The sequence below is a fragment of the Leucoraja erinacea genome, chromosome 25, assembly GCF_028641065.1.
Source record: "Leucoraja erinacea ecotype New England chromosome 25, Leri_hhj_1, whole genome shotgun sequence".
In the NCBI taxonomy this organism is placed as follows: Eukaryota; Metazoa; Chordata; class Chondrichthyes; order Rajiformes; family Rajidae; genus Leucoraja; species Leucoraja erinaceus.
Genome location: NC_073401.1, coordinates 26,221,315 through 26,242,418, shown reverse-complemented (window position 1 = coordinate 26,242,418; position 21,104 = coordinate 26,221,315). Strand labels below are relative to the sequence as shown.

Here is a 21,104-nt window from a genome sequence, read left to right as displayed (position 1 = left end):
CCAGCAGCCAACAGAATCGGAGAAGCTGACAGATATGAGTGCTGGATGTTAATGACATGCAACTAAAACCTGATATTCAACTTCTGTTGAGTGTCATCTGAGGGCAGCAATTAGAATAAATTGCAGTTTCTGAAGTAAAGGAATGGAAATATGAAGATAAACATGTTAAACTTGCTTGGATGCCTTTAAGTTAAGTGTTCCATAATGTTGATACATACTTCTTCTTGGGCGTGCACAGCCTAAAGTTGTTGGACAACTTGTTCTATTTGATCTTATTTCATTGTGCACGCCAGGTTGATTGCATTCATCGAAACAGGGCGGACCACGTGACGGTTGCAATCTCCCACCCCTTTGTTGATACTGTGGTGCTTTTTGGTATTTTAGTTGCATGGTAGAAATTTGAGGATCAGTAGGAGCTAATATCAGAAAGGGCAGTTCTAACCTGATCTGATTTAAAAAAAAAAATAATAATAATAATTGTTAATTTTATTTCCATTCTGGATTTTATTTTTCAGTCATTGGAGACATTGGATAATGGAAAACCATACCACATTGCCTATGCGGTAGACCTAGATTTGGTTATTAAATGTATCAGGTATGTGTGCTACATTTCATTTCTATTTTTTCCCTTTGTGAGAAGTTTTCCTGTGTGTATAAAAATAATATTCTCCATATATAATGCAAAGGGAAGAATTACAGATATTTAGTTTATTATTATCAATGATGACCAAAATTTGAATATCAACTTTATTGAGTCTGTGCTGACCAACAATTACTAGCACTATCCTGTACACTAGGGACAATTTTCAATTTTTACCGAAGCCAATTTACCTATAAACCTGTATGTCTCTGGAGTGTGGGAGGAAACCGATGAAACCCCAAGCGGTAACAGAGAGAACGTACAAACTCCGCACTGTTTGCACCCATAGTTGGGATCGAACCCATGTCACTGGCACTGTAAGGCAGCAACTCTACCTCCGCACCACTGTGCCCACCCTCTTGCATCCCTAACCTTAGCTTGGCATGCTGGGAGATCTGAGCTGCATCTGGTCCAGTATATGTCGCTAAGTGGTTCAACACCCTGAATTTCAACCATGCACAGATTGCTCTGGAAGGTTCCAAATTTCACCCAGTTTTTGCATTGAACTACTTCAACATTGAGAATGTAAGCACAAGGAACTGCAGATACGAGTTTATGAAAAATGGACAAAAAAAAGTGCAGGGGTAATTTAGTGGATCAGTGACCTGCAGAGTTATTCCAACATGTTTTGTGTTTTATTTCAATATTAAGTTACCTAGTTTCCGCTCAGCAAAACGATACCCAAATGAATCCCAGCTGAGTCTGTTTTTTTTGTATGGGATTCATGGATCATTATTCCAGTCCTACTTTGGTCCCCTCTCTCATCTCATTTGCCAGAATTTAATGACTGTATGGATGCAATTTACTATCTTGCCATAAAATGGAAAGTTTCATCAACATGCCTCATTTCTCCACTGTTCCTATTTAATACCAAATCTCATTGCACATATGTGCAATGACAATAAAAAGATATTATTATTAATTTCCACTTTGTTCTATTAATTTCACGTGGTCTATATCCACAATATGTCCACTGACTCCCACAGCTACCTTGCCTGCACTTTATCTCTCTCGGCTTCTAATGAAATATTCTATATCGGACAATACAACAACATTATCCATAATTATATTATATTTCTCTTCACTGCAGTTAGCTTCTCAACTTTAGCTGTTCCATTTTCAGAATGCATCAGTGCGGTCCACAAGTATGAATTTGACCATCCGATCATCTGTCACTTCTATTCCCCATCCCAATTCTGCTCTAACCTATTTTGTATCTTCGGCCTCCGATGCTAATCCGGTGTCGCTCAAAGGTAAGTTTGGGAAACAGCATCTCGTAGTTCGGTTGGGCATATTGTAGATTTTTTTTCAGCCTGAAGAAGGGTCTCGACCCGAAATGTCGTCCATTCCTTCTCTCCAGAGATGCTGCCTCACCCGTTGAGTTGCACCAGCATTTTGTGTCTACCTTGTAGATTTTTTTATTCCAACATGTGGTTCAACAGTCTGAGATCATTTCTCTACTGTTCCCATTTAATACTAAATGCAGCTCCGATCTCTCAGCCACTTTTTAATGGAATAAAATCCATTTTACATTTTTTTTTAAATTCCCAAGTTTCTTTTGGCTTAGAACCTATTCTGTTGTTTGTCTGATTTTTGAGAAGTCACTCACACGAATGCCGCCTGTCCAGCTAAGAACTTCCACCATTGTTTTTGTATTACATTTGTTTTTGTATGAGGTTTCCCTTTATTGGAGATCTCTATAAATGCACACTGCACAACTTTGTCAAAGTATAATGGCAAAGTAATAAAAGATTTTTTAATCGCTTCTGATTTTTTTTTAAATAGGTACTATGCAGGCTGGGCTGATAAATACCATGGCAAAACTATTCCCATTGATGGAGACTATTTCTGCTATACACGTCATGAACCAGTTGGTGTGTGTGGTCAAATCATCCCGGTGAGTGAACAATGGGAACAAATTTGAAAGAATATTTATCTCCATTAAAAGTGAAATTATCAGGGTACTGTGGTACCACATTATTGTACTTACTTCTCACAAAAATTTAAAAAAAAATTTAAAAAGTGGAATTATTCGATTCACGATTCACACTGTATCCTGAATATCGTTTTTGCATGTTTGTGAAGACATCTTATTAAGAAAAAATGTTTAGTTTGCATCTTTACTGTTTAAATAGTTACTGCTTTAAACACACTTGTATTCTAACCAAACATTATAATTGCCTTGTTTTAAAAACTGAGAAGCATGTTAGCTATTGTAGTAGTCTGAATAACTGAAGATGCATGATTTCTAGTTTCCCTTAATTAAGGTATTGTTTGCATGTTGTTAATGACATTAGTAGTTCATTTATCAATAGCCCTCAGTAATAGACTTGACCTGCTTCATTTGAAATGTAATAATTATTACCATTTGTGACTTTAAAAAACAATTCATTTCCAATCTTTCTTTTCAGTGGAATTTTCCATTGGCAATGCAGTCCTGGAAACTGGGACCAGCCTTAGCAACTGGAAATGTGGTGGTGATGAAACTGGCAGAGCAGACCCCACTAACGGCCCTCTATGTGGCAAATTTGATCAAAGAGGTTGGTCCATAGTATTAAGTTGATTGTGTTACAATGTGCAGATATAACTAATTTCTAAGAATTACATCTGCATTTGCGATTTTACACATTTGTGCCTGTTTCTTTTAGTTTTGTGATTTGACCTTATCGGAGCAAACATTGACATTGGTACATCATGGAAAATTTACAATGGGACTGGTGTATCTCGCATTTCATGCAAGCTCCGTCATAACCGGAGAATATTTTAGTTTTGTGTAATGTTGCTTGGTAATTTAATTGAATGTACCCCTCTTTCCTTTCCTATTTTTATTTTTTTACCCATTCCTGGTCATTGCTATCCCCTGTTGGAAAAGATTCCCTATTCTCAATATAGATACTTCCCTGCCATGTATATTATTAGCTAAATGGATTGTGAGCAAGATCTTTCGGGATAGCATGTGTGGTAGGTCTGAGCATTTGAAAAGCAATGGGACAAGTCTTCCCAGCCTCAGCGAAAGGTGTTCCTCGTGGTCCTGTTGTCATTCCATCTACATTCAGCTGCTGCTTCAATAATTTTTCTTTCTTTATAAGGTTAGATGTGAGGATGATTGCAGGATACTTAATTGCGTCTGCAAGTCTTCAGAGGGTGAAGTAACTCATGTCAATGTGTCAAGAGTTTGTGAGCTGATGTTAATCGTACCAGTCAAAAAGAATTCCCAATATAATACATCCACTATCCAATAGCATTATTGTTGGCAATCAAAAATAAAACACGCACCAAGTCGGGCAGTATCTTTGGAAAGAGTTAATATTTCAGATTGAAGATGGCAAATTTGGCTTTGCCCTTTGACACATTTTGCCTTTGTCCTTCACATCTTTCCCCCTTATCTTTCCTGCAACTAACTTGTTTTTCTCTATTTTGCAATTCTGATAGATCGCCTTTGACCTGAAATGTTAACTCTTTTTTCATAGGTGCTGCAAGACCTGTTAAATGTTTCCATCATTTTATGTAACTAAACATACACGCTTTTCAAAATATTTGCACCGTCCGCCTTGTATGCCATCCATATCATCAATCCAATATCAGAAAGGTAGCAGGTAGACACTACTGTATGAGCACATAAAGAATTGCAGCTTATTTTCTAAGGTGCTCATCATCCTTGCATAGACATGTCATCATTCATCCTTTCTTGCTGAAACCAAATCCTGAAACATTTTGATTTTTCCCTTGCTACAAAGTGTATAAAATCATGAGGTGAGCACCCTGCGTGAATGCACACAGTATTTTACTCAGGATATGCGAATCAAGAACTTGGGGTCATAGGTTTAAGGGGAAAGATTTAATAGGAATGTGAGAGGAATTTTTGCACTCGGGGGATGGTGGGTGTATGGAATTAGCTGCCAGAGGAGGTAGTTGAGACCGGTACAATAACAACTCTTAAAAGACACTTGCGACAGATACATGGATGGGAAAGGTTTAGAGGATATGAGACAAATGTTGGCAAATCAGACTAGATTCGATGGGACATCTTGATTGGCATGGACAAATTGGGCTGAAGGGCCTGTTTCCATGCTGTATCTCAATGATTTTACGACTCTAAAACCCCTTTGTTCATTCACATCACTCAAAATTCTGACACTTCTTGTATATTTCAAGTGCATTAGTGATGGATAGAAGACTCCATCCCAAAAGAAAGTTCGTGATAAATAAAACTGATTTATGGGGAGTCTTCCCGCTTGCCCCGAAACATTTGGGAAGTTCATAAAAGGATTGGTAAGTATTAATCATGATCAAGCCACTAAAACTGAGTCCACAGCCTGTCAGCTTTGTGAATTTTGATAACGAATTCAAAAAGTAAATGAAGCAATGATAACATTATTTGCTGTTTCTTCTGGCTACACAAACATTTATAAACATTTGCTTTGTTTCTTAACCTCTGTCACACTTTCCTTAATTAACAGGCTGGGTTCCCACCAGGAGTAGTGAATATTATTCCCGGCTATGGACCATCAGCTGGGGCAGCTATTGCCGCGCATATGGATGTGGATAAAGTTGCATTTACAGGATCCACTGAGGTTAGTCTTGAAAACCACATAAAGTTAACATGGAATTTTAGAAGTAGATCCTAGCAGCATCATTTCCATTGTTATTTTCCTTAATGATGTCTCCAATCCTTTTTCCCATACAAGTGGAAACTGTCTTTCATATATTTCTTGCCAGTTTATTCTCATTCTGTATTTTTCCCGTCATCTTTTGCTTATGTCTATGAAACTGAATTCCTAGTCCTGCTGCCTTTCTTAGCAATATTATAAGATTTCGTCTAAATTAATACTCATTCTTGGTTTCTTGGTCCTCCAAAATATTCCAAATGGAATTTAAACTGGAGATGGTGGAGGGAGGACTTAAGCCAGAAAGGGTTATTGGGAAGAAATAGCTACTTTAAATTTAGTTGCATCTGGTTGGGTAACTATAAGAACGAATTGCTGTACACATCTGTCTTTGTATCTGGAATCACAAATATGATCGAATGCCCCCGTCTGCTCCTAATTGGTTTGGGTTTGGTGTAGGTCTTGTAGTCTATGTCGAGCTGACCATTTAACATTCAATTAATAGATTACAACACAATATAGAAATCCATAATTGAACTGACCAAATTTCAGAACTCAATCTGAAGAAGGGTGTTGGTCCGAAATGTCACCCAGTCCTTCTCGCCAGAGATGCTGCCTGTCCCTCTAAGTTACTCCAGCATTTCGTGTCTCTCTTCTCACCAAATCATTGCAGTAAATATTTTTGCATATACAGGTCCTCCCTAGTTTTTGTCTGATATTTGAATGAGCATTTGGGAGACTGGTGGGATGGACTTCCTAGGTGGGAATGTGACATTTTCGTTCACTTTCTCTTCAATTGGGGGCTGGGTTGAGCCAAGCAAACCCAGGAAGCGCTGAGCAGAATCACTCACTGAGTCAGTGAGGACGGCCGCTGGTCATTCTTCCCGTGCCTGGTCACTCTGCTGCCACCGTGCCGTTGTTCATTTCCGAGTTACGAACAATTTACGGTTGCAGGCTTTTCTATGGGAACAAACGTGGCGTAACCTAGAGACTTCCTTACATAGTTTAAGCGGTTAATTACAATCTAACTTGCAATAATACTCTTGTTGCAAAACAGTATGAAAAATGAATACAAGAGGTCAAGAAATTGGCTCGACGGAACATGGGTTCTGGATGCAAATGTTTGCCGTGCTGTTGGCAACGTTGCACTGCCTGTCAATTAACATGAATAGTTTGTGCAGCCACAATGAACAGTACTTTTCGGCGTCTGCCATCTGAGGCATGAGCTCAAAAACTATCAAAAGATGGTACAGGTTCACAACCTTTTATCCGAAAGCCTTGGGACCAGACACTTTTCGTAATTCAGAATTTTTCGGCTTTCGGAATGGAAGATTTTTAGCGTAGATTTTAACGGCTGGCGCAGTGGTAGAGTGCTCGGCTCATATCCGCAAGGTCGCGAGTTTGCGCCTCGATCCCGGCAGTTACTCGATCGCGAGTTTGAGTCTTCAATGTAGTTTTTTCTTGCAGAATAGGAGAGAATAGGGAGGGTTAGGCTGGGATCATTCTCTGCGAGATGATCTTAGTGCGGGAGACAAGTGTAGGAGAGGTGTACTGACTGTGTGGGCAGAACTTTGGAAGTGATTGCCCACCATTCTCAAAAGCCGCTGTGTCTCCCTGTCCCTCCAACTCCAGAGGAATCCGCTCCCCGATGGGCCGCTACGGCGACAAGTGGCAGTTCGCCCACAGCCCGAGCTGCGCCACCCCAAGAACAAGACGTACCTTGCACACCATCAGCTTCTGCCCCTACGGGGAGCGTGTTCCTCTGGAGTTGGAGCGGGGCTGGGCTGGAGTTGCTGATCTGGGATCTCCGTGCTTGCAGTGGGCCTGGGGGTCGGTGTCCCGATGAGGGGGCGCAGCTCGGGCTGTGGGCGAACTGCCACTTGTCGCCGTAGCGGCCCATCGGGGAGCGGCTTCTGGTGGTCCTGACGTCTCTCAGCTCCTGTCCAGGGGGGTGGCCGGAGACGTCAGGACCAACAGGAACCCGCTCCCCGATGGGCCGCTACAGCGACAAGTGGCAGTTCGCCCACAGCCCGAGCTGCGCCCCCTCATCCGCAACCCGGGTTCCTCTGGAGTTGGAGCGGGGCTGGGCTAGAGTTGCTGCTGGCTGTGAGTCTCTGGGATCTCCGTGCTTGCAGTCGGTGTCCCGTTGGTCCTGACGTCTCCGGCCACCCCCCTGGACAGGAGCTGAGACTGGGAACTGTACCGCCCTTGCCCCCTCCCTGCAACTGCAAACAACCCCACTCACCTGCAAGGGAGGTACAGTTCCCAGTCTCAGCTCCTGTACAGGAGGGTGGCTGGAGACGTCACAGCCCGAGCTGCGCCCCCTCATCCGCAACCCCAAGAACAAGACGTACCTTGCACACCATCAGCTTCTGTCCCTACGGCGAGCGTGTTCCTCTGGAGTTGGAACGGGACTGGGCTGCTGCTGGCTGTGGGTCCCTGGGATCTCCGTGCTTGCAGTGGGCCTGGGGGTCGGTGTCCCGTTGGTCCTGACGTCTCTGGTGACTGGCACTGACCTGCTGGCATCGCCGACATGAAGACAGTGCAAAGCCCCCGCGCCGGTGCAATGGGCGGGGAGCTGGAGAGGGGAGAAAAAGTTCCGGTGGGCGGCGCGACTCTCGTCAGCAGCAGCCTCTGCAGTCTGTCCGCGTTTTATTATTTTCTGTCTATGTTTTTATGTAGTTTTTGTTATTTTTTTGTTGGGGTGTGTGTGTGTGGGGGGTGGGGGGTGGGAGGGGGGGGGGGAAACTTTGTAAATCTTGGAATGGCCGGACTCTGCGAGCGCAAGCCGGGGGCTCTAACACCAAGAACCCGGTGTGTGACCTCGCACCACCCGGCGTGGCTTTAATGGCCGCGGGACAATCGCCATCGCCAGCTGGGGGCTTTGACTTTGACTCTGACATCTGGGGGGGGGGGGGGGGGGGGGAGAGTGCAGTGGAGAGAAGTTTATTTGGCCTTCCATCACAGCAATGTGATGGATGTTTATGTAAATTATGTTGTGTCTTGGGTCTATTTGTTTGTAATGTATGGCTGCAGAAACGGCATTTCGTTTGGACCTCAAGGGGTCCAAATGACAATTAAATGTATCTTGTATCTTGGAGGGAAGTGGTCACACACATGGCCGGGAAGCAGAGGGGTGTAGGTGGGGTGAAACTGAAGGGAACGACAATCTGCTGCTGCCTGCCCGCTGAGTTAAAAAGTTCCCACGCAAGACTCACGATACACTGTGTATCGTGCGTCTACCGTGGGAACCTTTTAACTCAGCGGGCAGGCAGCAGCAGAATGTCAATGATTTACCCTCCCGCGCAATATACCCTCACCTTCTCTTTTATGAATGGGGATTTAGTTCCCCTTTCTTCGAGGACCGACCGGAAGTTCCGCTGTCACCTCTGCGGGCCGCCCTCGGTGTACGTCTTCAAGGACCGAAAAAATGTCCGCTATTCGGAGCTTTTCGTTATTTGGAATTTCGGATAAAAGGTTGTGCACCTGTACTACTTAAAGTTAGCTTGTGCTAATTGCGGTTTGTCCCCGCCTTTTTGAAAGTGTGCCAACTGCAGTTAACTGCAGTGGAGGTAAACTTGTTGGTTTCTGCCAACGCCTAGACTTCAAGACCGGTTCCTCATCTGCCAATTATTCCTTGTTGACGCTAGCAATTTCAAGGAATTCTAGTAACGCCAAACATTTTTTAGATTTGTAGCTACCAAGATGAAAATGATAGTTGATTCCCTTAAATCATGCCAGTGTGCCACTTTTGCCACCATGACAGACAGGACTATAGATGGACGATTGATACCCAAAGGACTACATACTAATTTACAATTTGACCTGCCTGCCTATGTACTCTATGTGGTACTGCTAAGGAAGACCTCGAGTGTTCTAAACGAGTTCTGAAATTGATACTATTCTGTGGCTAGTTTTGAGGTCAGTTACAATATTTTTGAATAAATATTTACGAGGAGGAAAGTGATAATTGATATATCTCCTGTGTGGCTCAAATGCAAAATATTCCAATCTGTAACAATGTTTCTTTTAGTAGGTCATGGTCACCAATAACAGAAGACCTTGTAGAGATTAATTCTGACTTTGGGAATGACTAATAATTTTCCTTGTTTGGAAGAACATTCCCTGAACAGCCATTGCAGTAATTTGTTTTTATTTAAATGCCTTTGCGTGAGCAGAAGTTTTAAAGAATGTCTTGCCAAACCTGTTTCTAATGATCTCTTGCAGGTTGGCCATCTTATCCAGCAGGCTGCAGGGAAAAGTAATTTGAAGAAGGTAACATTGGAACTGGGTGGGAAAAGTCCGAACATCATTCTTTCCGACGCCGATGGTAAGATATACTACTGGACCTGCAACTTCAACAGTTGCACCTTCGTCTTGACATTTATTTGGTTCTGCGTAGTAAAGTCCATGTTCAATGAAACTCTCATTCTGTGGATTTTTAGGGTTGCAGACAAACAAGTTTTCAATAAAGGTGCCTATGAAAAGGCAACATATCACAGAGAGTGGAATTTTGATATAAAACAGAAAATGCTCAATACTCAGATGGTCAGCGGCATCTGTGGAGGCAGAAACAGTTTGTGTTTCAGGGCCCATCTTATAGTCATTAATCTGAAATGCTAACAAAACGTTGGATGTATGTGCATTTTAAAAAAAAAATTGTTTTCAAAGTGAAAAAGGAAGATCAAAAGTTATCACCGTGCCCATCAACTTTGGGTGTCACGGTGACGCAGCGGTACAGTTGCCTTACAGCGCCAGAGACCTGGGTTTGATCCCGACTACGGATGCTGTCTGTATGGCGTTTGTACATTCTCCCCGTGACCTGCGTGGGTTTTCTCCAGGATCTTTGGTTTCCTTCCGCCGTCTAAAGGCGAATAGGGTTGTAGGTTAATTGGCTTGGTGTAAATGTAAATTGGCCCTAGTGTGTGTAGGATCGTGTTAATGTGCGGGGATCGCTGGTCGGCACGGACCCAGTGGGCCAAAGGGTCTGTTTCCTCCCTGTGTCTCTAAACTAAACTAAACCAACAAAGAATGTATGGAGCATCTGAAAACTAATCTTCCTTGCCATGCTCTTCACTCAACTCATTCAAATAATGATGACTCGTACCCAAAGGAACTAGTAATCTGCAAATGTGCTGAAGGATGATATTTTGGCAAGAATGTTGAATAATATTTCATTTTGTGGTCATATCTAGATAAGATGAAAACTAGTTTCGCAGTTTCTTCCCTCCTGGCAAATGTCCATTCAGAAATAATCGAATTCATTGCTCCATTTTGCAGTGAGCTTTGCCGTTGAGGAGGCCCACACTGCGCTATTCTTTAACCAAGGACAATGCTGCTGCGCTGGAACACGTACTTATGTTCAAGAAGCCATCTACGATCAATTTGTGGAGCAGAGTGTGGAGAGAGCAAAACGTCGTACAGTGGGAGATCCATTTGATGCCAAGAATGAGCAAGGGCCACAGGTAGATGTCCTGGGCAATCAACTAGCTTCAAGAATCTGGAGAAACTCAGCGGGTGCAGCAGCATCTATGGAGCGAAGGAAATAGGCAACGTTTCGGGCCGAAACCCTTCTTCAGACTGAAGAAGGGTTTCGTCCCGAAACGTTGCCTATTTCCTTCGCTCCATAGATGCTGCTGCACCCGCTGAGTTTCTCCAGCTTTTTTGTGTAACCTTCGATTCTCCAGCATCTGCAGTTCCCTCTTAAACAGCTTCAAGAATCTGTTGTTTTTCTTTATTATTAAATGAATACTACTTCCCGATGCTTCATGCTGTGAAGAGGTCATTTACCATTTACACTTCCTTCTGTTAATTCTCTTGAATACCAATGTAATGCCTCGGATGTTGGGGGCACAGCGGTAGAGTTGCTGCCTTACAGCGCTAGGGACTCGGGTTCGATCCTGACTACGGGTGTTGTCTGTACGTTATCCCTGTGACCTACATGGGTTTTCCCCGGGGCCTCCGGTTTCTTCCCACACTCAAGACGTGCGGGTTGGTAGGTTAATTGGCTTCCAATTTTTTAATTGCCACCTAGTGTGTAGTGTTAATGTGCGGGGATTGCTGGTCGGCGAGGACTCAGGCTGAAGTTGCCTATTTCAACGCTGTATCTCTAAACTAAGACCAGGTATAGACCATATCCAGCCAAGTTCAACCTGCAATGTACAGTAGCAGGCCCGTACGAAGCTTTTCAAAGCTATGCTGTTATGTGGCAACACTCTGAAGAAGGATTATTGTCCTTAAGGTACACAAAAAAATGCTGGAGAAACTCAGCGGGTACAGCAGCATCTATGGAGCGAAGGAAATAGGCAACGTTTCGTCCCGAAACGTTGCCTATTTCCTTCGCTCCATAGATGCTGCTGCACCCGCTGAGTTTCTCCAGCATTTCTTTTGTGTACCTTCGATTTTCCAGCATCTGCAGTTCCTTCTTAAACACTTATTGCCCTTAAGTGAGTTTTGGTGATGAATCCATAGCTGAGGAACACATCTATGGGAAAGAAAATCAGTGGAGTGATTCCTGTCTGCTGTGGCTGATGGTAAACCATCCAAATTGGCAACATTCTTCATCATGAAGAAAATATATTTAAAAAGATTATTATGATGCTTTTATTGCTGGAATTGCCAGCTGACATTTGCCATTTCAACCTGAAAGTAAAAAGGAATCATTGGTTTGGAAAAAAAAAAAGTCAAAATAATTAAATACCACCAAGAATCGAGGAGAGAAAATACTGGACTTGAAGCTGCAAATTAATTTTTTTTAAAAATCCTTGGATATTTCACTAGGGCACACAGAAATAAATTGTTGCTCATATTCTTAATGAGCATTTGCTCTTGACTATACATGTTGATCTTTGGAACAGTGAATACAACAATTATTGCAATCAATTTGTGTCATAGGTGGATGAAGAGCAATTTAATAAAATTCTGGGATACATCAGTACTGGAAAAAAAGAAGGAGCCAAGCTACTCTGTGGAGGTGAAGTTGCAGCAGACCGTGGCTACTTTATCCAGCCTACAGTGTTTGGAGATGTGAAGGATGAAATGAGAATTGCTAGAGAGGAGGTAAGGTCACACTGCGGCTTTTATGGGAGTCGACCGGTCTCGGAAACCTTAGTCTATAAAAGTTATCTTTTTCACTTTTATACAATATTACAATATTTGTATTCATTGTCATTTGAACCTCAAATGAGGTTCAAACGTGTTTCTACAGCCATACAAAAAGAAACAATTTCTACAAGACACACAAACAATTTAATTCACACAAACATCCATCACAGTGAATCTCCTCCTCACTGTCATAATACCCTTGATCACCTATTTAGAGTACTAGTTCCCATTTCAATAACTCGAGGGTACTGGGATGGGGACCTGAGAATGGGGTTGGAAGAATTATTCATAGCTCTGTATTCTTCCATATCAGGTGACAAATATGTAATCGAGATTAGCATCTTGGTGTATATTGAAGGAATACCACGACGCAGTATGCTTTAGACAAGATATTAAAGTGAGCCTCTTTCTGTCTATTTGTCTTAAACAGCCCATGGCACAACTGAAAGAACAGGTCTGCCAAACTCTACAATATTTCCTACTTTGTTAATATTTATTTCTGAGATCAGGGCTTTGCTGGCAAGGTCAGCATTTGTTGCCCTTGAGAAGGTAGCAGTGAGCTGCCATCTTCAAACGCTGCAATCCTAGTGAAGGTTATTGGGTACTAAGTTCCAAGATTTGTATGCTGGACTGTTGATGCATTTTCAAGTCAGGATGGTGTGATTTGTAAGTGAACTTCAGGTGGTAGCGATCCCATTTACTTGGGTGCTCTGGTCCCTCCTAGTGGTAATGGGCTTGTGACGTGCATTTGGAGTGGACCAGGTGATTTATTGCAGTACACAGTCATTGTCTAATATCAGTAATATTCACCTTGCATGTCAGCTTTCTTGATAACCTGCATAATGTGACACTTGTATTTAAATAACAAGATAATAGGTTCAAGAGCCATTCCAGAAATTTTGGGGACTGGAATCCAAACTGATGCTTGGTGCAGAGCTGGTAGCAAGTACATGGTTTTATGGTGGTAATCCTGTCTTTCAGGAAACACATTGAACTGAACTCACTCTGCCATCTCGGGTGAATACAAGATCCCATTACACTTATTGAAAAGCAAGGGAATTCCAACAATGTTTTATCCCTCAGCCACCATAAAGAATTGGAGCAATAAGCACATTGCTGGTGGAACTCAGTGGGTCAGGCAGTGGAAGAAATGGACAGCTTATATTTTGGATGTGAAGATGCTGAAGAAAGGTCTCCCCCCAAAATGTGGTCTTCCATTCCCTCCGCAAGATTCTACCTGACCTGCTGAGTTCTTCCAACACTGTGTTTTTCCCCAAGGTTCTAGCATCTACAGTGTAAGAACCTTTTAGTTGCTGATGGATCAGATTCAGATTCAAGTTTTATTGTCATTGTGCAGTGTACAGTACAGAGACATGATGTAACCTGAAGTATGATGCGCTGTTTTAGACTCTTTACCTGCAAAGTATAGTTGCAATACTGATGGTGTAATGAAGATAGAATAAACAGATTCCACGGATGTTGATTTTGCCATTTGAGGCGAGACTGAATAGATTAGGTCTTGTATGCATTATGATTTAGAAGAATGAGAAGCGATCAATTGAAACAAGCTAGATGCAGATGGATGTTTTCATGACTAAGGCCTCTAGAATCAGTGGTTACAATCTCAGAAAAAGAAGAAGGCCATTCAATACCAAGTCTGCGGAGGATCAGTCGTTGAGTTCATTAGTGTTCTATGGATTTCTAGTATTAAGGGAATCAAAAGATAAAGTAAAATGGCAATGGGGTAGAAGATCACAGATGATTTTGATGAATCGTGGAGCAGGCTTGAAGAGCCAAGAGTCAAATCCTTGTGTTTTTCAGTCAATGTGTCACGATGCTGAGTTAAATAGCAGCTGTTGATTTCCTAATGGGGAGACTGCAGGCGGACAAAGATGGCAGCTTGCCTAGTACCCAGCAGTTGGGGAAGAGAGAAACCGCAGGATCTGCGTGATGTGTCTGCACATGGTATATGTGCTTCCAGATCAGCGATGGCCTGTACTCGTCATGCCTGCCATGTTTCAGCGCTGAGCAACTCCATTCCCAGCCCTGGCTCACCCTACACCAGTCCACACAGGAAGCCTCTCCACACCAGGAATGTGAGATGATTCGTTATAGGGGAGAGGGGGGGTGGCAGAAGGCAGCCTGGTTCGTCCATGGTTCCTGTTATAATACCGCAAAGTCCAAGTAAATGTTTCTTTTAATTAATAGCGGTGTTGCCTAGCTGCGTTTTTACCAAGAGCAACATAATGAATCTTAGGCCTGTGGACTAGTGATATGCTGGCAACCAGTGTTTCGGAAGTTCATGGTTTCCCCTCTGTTCTATCGAAAGTCTCCATAAAATCTAGAAGGCTGAGAAAATGTATATTCATGCAAGTTCTTATTTTTTTTTCACTTGGAGATTTTTGGACCAGTGATGCAGATTCTGAAGTTTAAGACATTGGAAGAGGTGATTGAACGAGCAAACGATACCAAATATGGACTTGCAGCTGCAGTTTTCACCAACGATATCAATAAAGCTCATTACATCTCTCATGGATTACGCGTAGGAACTGTCTGGTAAGCTTCCCTATATAATCACAATGTACATATATATATATACAGGTGCACAACCTTTTATCCGAAAGCCTTGGGACCAGACACTTGTCGGATTTCGGACATTTTCGGATTTCTGAATGGAAGATTTTTAGCGTAGATTAGGTAGGTAGCGCGGGCGGCATGAAAAGTCTGGAGCGGCTGCCTCCTCCCCAGAGACCGGGGAATCATTGTAAATCATTGCATAAATGTTAGTCAGTTAGTTTGGAGGGATTTTATGTGGTGGTGGTGGGTGGGGGGCTGAAGGGGGAAAGTTTAATTCTTAGTCCCCTACCTGGTCGGCGACTCCCAACATCGCGGAGCTGGGGGCTCCGTCCGGCCGCGGGCGGCGCCGGTTGGAGCTCCGACCCCGGCAACTCTACCCCTGGCTGCGAGACGCTCCAAATCCAGCGCCGCCCGCAGCCCCAGCTCCGCGAATGTTGGGAGTCGGCGGCCACAGCGCTCCGGAGCTTACCGCACGGCGACCCGGTAAGACATTGCCCGCTCCCCGCTGGTATCCCAGCACTGCGACGCCGCCGACTCCCAACATTTGCGGAGCTGGGGCTGCGGGCGTCCGGCCGCGAGCTGCGGTGGATTTGGAGCGCCTCGCAGCCAGGGGTAGAGTTGCCGAGGTCGGAGCTACAACCGGCGCCGCCCGCGGCCGGACGCCCGCAGCCCCAGCTGGGAGTTAGAAGCATAGAAACATAGAAATTAGGTGCAGGAGTAGGCCATTCGGCCCTTCGAGCCTGCACCGCCATTTAATATGATCATGGCTGATCATCCAACTCAGTATCCCGTACCTGCCTTTTCTCCATACCCTCTGATCCCCTTGGCCACAAGGGCCACATCTAACTCCCCTCTTAAATATAGCCAATGAACTGGCCTCAACTACCCTCTGTGGCAGAGAGTTCCAGAGATTCACCACTCTCTGTGTGAAAATTGGCGGCCACAGCGCTGCGGAGCTTACTGCAAGGCGACCCGGTAAGGCATTGACCGCTCCCCGCCTCTCTGACCAGGTAGGGACTAAGAATTAAAGTTTACCCTTTCACATAAAAGCCCTCCAAACTAACTGACTAACATTTAAGCAATGATTTACAGATGTACAGATTACAGATGTTTAAGTATCTCCCCGGGAGGAGGCAGCCGCTACAGTAGTACAGACCTGGGTTGACCGTGGGTAGTTTCGGGTCAAGTTTGGCGCCAAACGTGAGCTTTGGTGTGCAGACAACATCCTGGAGAAAATGGACGGTTTTCGGAGTTTTTCGGTTTCCGGAACTCCGGATAAAAGGTTGTGCACCTGTATTGCTCAACTTTTGGATTTCTTCTCTTTTTCCCCGAATGTCTAGAAAAAACCACCAAAAGTAATTGTTCCTCAAATTAATGTGCATCACTCTGTTATGGCCATAAATGTTACGGCCATTTTATAATGAGGGTGCGTGATCCCTGTGTCTTTTCTGATATCTACGTCTACTTTCCATTTCAATTTGAAGCCTGTGGAACATAAATGTTGTTCATCATATATTGGTCATGCCAATGATGGAACAGGAGAAGCCCACATGTCTTCTCTAGCCCCCCCCCCCCATAATTGTGGACTCTCCTGTTGTCCAAATGTCTATTTATCCTAGCCTTGAACATACCAACTGACTCAGCACCCAACTTTCTGGGGAGAGAATTTCAGAGAATCTTGGACTTGAGTTGCTTCCCGCTTTATTCGGAGACAATGCCCTTGGCTCTTGACTTCATGAGCAAAGCCAACATTTATGTGTCTCTATCGCGTTAAGTCTTTCGGAATCTTGAATGTTTCAATCAGATCACCTCTGACCTTTTAATATTCAGAGAGCATAACCAATTCTGCTCAGTTTATGCCAGTAATCAACCAGGTGAGTTGTCAATGCACCGCCTTGTACGCAAGTATATTTTTACTTAAATAGGGTGACCCAAATTTCGTCTGTTACTCCATGTCATAATCTCCCCAAAGCATTGTATTATGGCAAGACTTATTTTCTGCTCTATCTGCAGTATAATTAGGGTTCTGTCTAACATCTCAATTATTTGCTGTACCTGCAAACTTTGCATATGTTTTGTATAAGAGGATATCGCGATCACTTTGAATATCAAGCTGTAATTATCTCATGCCTTTTAAATAATACTCTGCTTTTTTTAGTCTTACCACTGAGTGGGAAAACCTCATTTTGTTTGTCTTGTTTCAAAGGATTGTTCAGTGTGCAATATATTTGAAGACTTTAGTGTAGTTTAAAGGTACAGTGTAGAAACAGGCCCTTCAGCCCACCGAGTCCACGCCGAACAGCAATCTCCATTTATACAAGCACACGCTACACACTAGCGGCAAATCACAGTTTTAACTAAGACAAATAACCAACTAACCTGTACGTCTTTGGAGTGTGGGAGGAAGCTGGAGCACCTGGAGACAACCCACGTGGTCACAAAAGTTCAAGGCCAACATGTTCCTGTTGATGTAAAAGCCAGGGGTAAACAGGGGAACCTTGGATGTCGAGGATGTAAATCCTATTGAGGATTGGATAAAGACGAATATATGCCAGATAGGGGATGGGGGAGGCTGCAATTAGTATAAAAAATGTAGGGAAGCAATTAAAAAAAATTAGGAAGGCAAAGTGGGATTATGAGAAATTGTTGGTAGGCAGCATATGGGTAAATCTGAAGGTGTTCTATAATTGAATTAAGGGTAAAACTGCATGAAGCCATAAAGTATAGGTAAGATACTAAATAAATATTTTTAATCGGTTGTCATAAAGGAAACATTTGTTAGCCGGACTATTCGGTGAAGGGATAGGTGAATGTTTATTGCAGGTCTCCATAAGTAAAGAGGACATTTAGAGTAGTGGGGAGTGGATGGGAGGGTGATTTTGTTTTCACCCAGAGAAATACCTGAAATGCATGGCCTAAGAGAAGGGTTGAAATTGCGTAATTAACTGACCTTTTTAGTGCCTTCCCTCTCAGTGTAAAATGCTGATTCTGCTGTGGGGGGACGTTCATGTTAAATTCTATGGTGTGATGTGTCTTTTCTCTTTATTATTTTATACGGATGTATGGAAACTTACTTTCTTCTATGTAAAGCACTAAAGCGAATTGATTTAAATGTGCTATTTAAATAAAATTTACTTAATTACTTACTTGCTAATTTAAGACATATCTAGATAATAGAATCCCTTGGACATTAGAGGGCCGTGTCCACAAGCCAGCATGTTATATTTTTTAAATTATTTTTAATGTGTATTTAATTTAATGGTGGTGGGGGGGGGGGGGGGGGGGGGGGGTTGGAGGTGTATAATATAACTTGTGACTTTGAAACTCATTAACCATTATCATTTGTGTAGGAAGGAACTGCAGATGCTGGTATATACCAAAGATAAACACAAAATGCTGGAGTACATTAATGGCTCGGGCAGCATCTCTGGAGAAAAGGAATAGGTGATATAACCATATAACCATATAACAATTACAGCACGGAAACAGGCCATCTCGGCCCTACAAGTCCGTGCCGAACAACTTTTTTCCCTTAGTCCCACCTGCCTGCACTCATACCATAACCCTCCATTCTCTTCTCATCCATATGCCTATCCAATTTATTTTTAAATGATACCAACGAACCTGCCGCCACCACTTCCACTGGAAGCTCATTCCACACCGCTACCACTCTCTGAGTAAAGAAGTTCCCCCTCATGTTACCCCTAAACTTCTGTCCCTTAATTCTGAAGTCATGTCCTCTTGTTTGATGTTTCAGGTCGGAACCTTCCTGTCTGAAGAAGGGTTCTGACCTGAAACGTCACCTATTCCTCTTTTCCAGAGATGCTTGCTGATCCGTTGAGTTACTCCTCCAGCATTTTGTGACTATCAATGGTTATCACTTTACTGTTTGTGCAAGTGACTGCCTAACTGCTCTTTGCCGAATATTGGGCACTGCTGTTTGGATGGGTAGTTTTGCAATTTTTCTGAACAAATTGCACAATAATATAACAGAAATATTTAATTACCTGATATTGAATACATCCACATTATAGAGATATGCAAGTTGATCTCAATATATTTGTACTGGCATTATTCAACAAACGTTGTTGATTATAAAAAGTGCCATTCGACACAGAAACACTTTTTTTGAAATTTAATCGGGGATAGTCAGACTGGTCGGAGAACTAGGAAGCGGAATGGCTGGCATCCCTCCTCCCCCTTCCTCATTCTCTGACCAATCTGACTGTCCCCCTCATTAAATGTTATCTCTGTGTGCTTCCTTGTCAATGTCTCCTAGCTAATAATGATCGATTCTGCATTTTCCTTGACCTCATCCCCTTTGATGTTTTGTTTAAACACCTTACACTTCCTTATCTCTGTGTCTCCCTCTCCCCTGACTCTCAGTCGAAAGAAGGGTCTCGACCCGAAACGTCGCCCATTCCTTCTATCCAGAGATGCTGCCTGTCCCGCTGAGTTACTCCAGCATTTTGTGTCTACGGTGTAAACCAGCATCTGCAGTTCCTTCCTGCGCTCTTTTTGAAAGCTGGTTTCCAAATTTGAACCTACAAATTTTATCCCGCAGGATAAATTGCTATGATATATTTGGGGCTCAAGCTCCATTTGGTGGATACAAAGCATCAGGCACTGGACGGGAACTTGGAGAGGATGGATTAGCAGCGTACACAGAAGTGAAAACTGTGAGTAATAAGTGTTAACAGTGCAACCACATATTAGAATGTAATGAATGCTACAGCAGTTCATAAAAGGTTTTTGATTTCCTTTTACCTCTCTGCTCAAAATCTTCCAGGTACTTTATTTGCCATATGTACCGAGGTACAGTGAAATTCAATTTTGTAAACAGTTCAGTACAAGCATCTCCATACATGAGCACTTGGATACATATTAGATAAGCGTCTCAGATACAGTACAAGTGTGTAGTAGTAGAACACTGAGACAGTATACAGTTTGGCGCCAATTTCAAGTCCCAGTTGTCGTAAGTGCAGGGATCTTTACCTGGCATGAAGGTCTGTTCTGCTGGCGATGTTCCAGGGTCAGCTTTGCCAAGCGTGGTTGTTGGTGTCCTCTGCTGCTGCTCCACCACTGTCGGCCCTGTCCAGTCCATGTGCTCTGCCTCTGGGAGAGATGCCCGGTCCAGTCGAGCCCCAGGCTGTTGCAGGGCCTCCAACAGCCCACTTTCAAGATTTTCAGTTCTTGAAAGGCACCTGAAAGACCCATTTGACTTTGTCACTTATTTTCATGGCGTGGGCCCAGACATTTAACCTAACAAGTTATTTGTCCTCAATCCTGTTTTGTCCCTTACATTTCCACACATAATAAACAGGAAGGCTAATAGCAAGATGACTACTCTTAGTTTTTTTTTCCCCCATGACCAACTACACTCACATGGATTACCCCTCTTAGCAATGAAACAAAGATCAGTAATGTTCGCATAGAATAGGAATCAAGCCTGACACTTATCCTAACTATATCCTTTTGTCTTAAACACAGGTATCTGTTCTAAATGTCATTTTCTACGGGGTTTGTTTTGCTAGATTTTGAAGATAAATGTGAAGAAAATAGATGATGGGTTTACTCGCAGCAGAGCATTTTTACCATTCATTCTAGTAGCAGCAACTTGCAGACTTTGGAGACAGATGCTTCTAATGGGGAAACTGATTCAAGAATGAACGTTGATATTTTTTTCCCCCACAAATTAATATTTGTTTTCTCCTTTTTCAGGTGACAACTAAGGTACTTCAGAAGAATTCCTAAACCCATCCATCCACTAACTTTAGATGAACTTGTAGGCTTTTTAAGAATGGATTCAAAAGGAAGTGACACGTTTAAAATGACTAAATAACTCATTAATCAAAAACGATGATATAATCATACTCACAATCAAAAACTTGATGATATAATCATCACATTAAGTTTGTGCTTGATCTACCTAATTTTTTTGTCTTAAAAAAAAAAAAAAAAAAAATGTATAACAGGAAACTTCTTCAAATGTCTGAAAATGAGATTTGATTATAGTTATAATTTCAATTGTGATAATGGAGGAAAGAAATTGGTTGGATGATGAATGTATAAGCCATTTATTGGAATTCAGTTTTATTGGTTTACTGTCAGATTTAAAATATTTACGGCATTTGGGGTCATTAAGGGTGCTACTTTTTTTTTTTCTCTCCCCCCCC

At 42.8% G+C, this 21,104-nt stretch overlaps 1 protein-coding gene across 1 annotated transcript in view; it reads left to right on the top strand.

Annotated features, from left to right (window-relative positions):
* LOC129709155 (aldehyde dehydrogenase, mitochondrial-like) overlaps window positions 1-20,816 on the top strand; it is a 31,121-nt gene extending 10,305 nt beyond the window's left edge. The window contains exons 4-13 of the mRNA XM_055655306.1: window positions 516-595; window positions 2,426-2,537; window positions 3,052-3,180; window positions 5,101-5,214; window positions 9,475-9,577; window positions 10,528-10,712; window positions 12,142-12,306; window positions 14,750-14,907; window positions 19,493-19,607; window positions 20,650-20,816. Of these exons, the coding sequence (XP_055511281.1) occupies window positions 516-595; window positions 2,426-2,537; window positions 3,052-3,180; window positions 5,101-5,214; window positions 9,475-9,577; window positions 10,528-10,712; window positions 12,142-12,306; window positions 14,750-14,907; window positions 19,493-19,607; window positions 20,650-20,682 (1,194 nt within the window). The 3' untranslated portion in view covers window positions 20,683-20,816. The remainder of the gene's footprint in view (window positions 1-515; window positions 596-2,425; window positions 2,538-3,051; window positions 3,181-5,100; window positions 5,215-9,474; window positions 9,578-10,527; window positions 10,713-12,141; window positions 12,307-14,749; window positions 14,908-19,492; window positions 19,608-20,649) is intronic.
* Window positions 20,817-21,104: the final 288 nt, after the last annotated feature.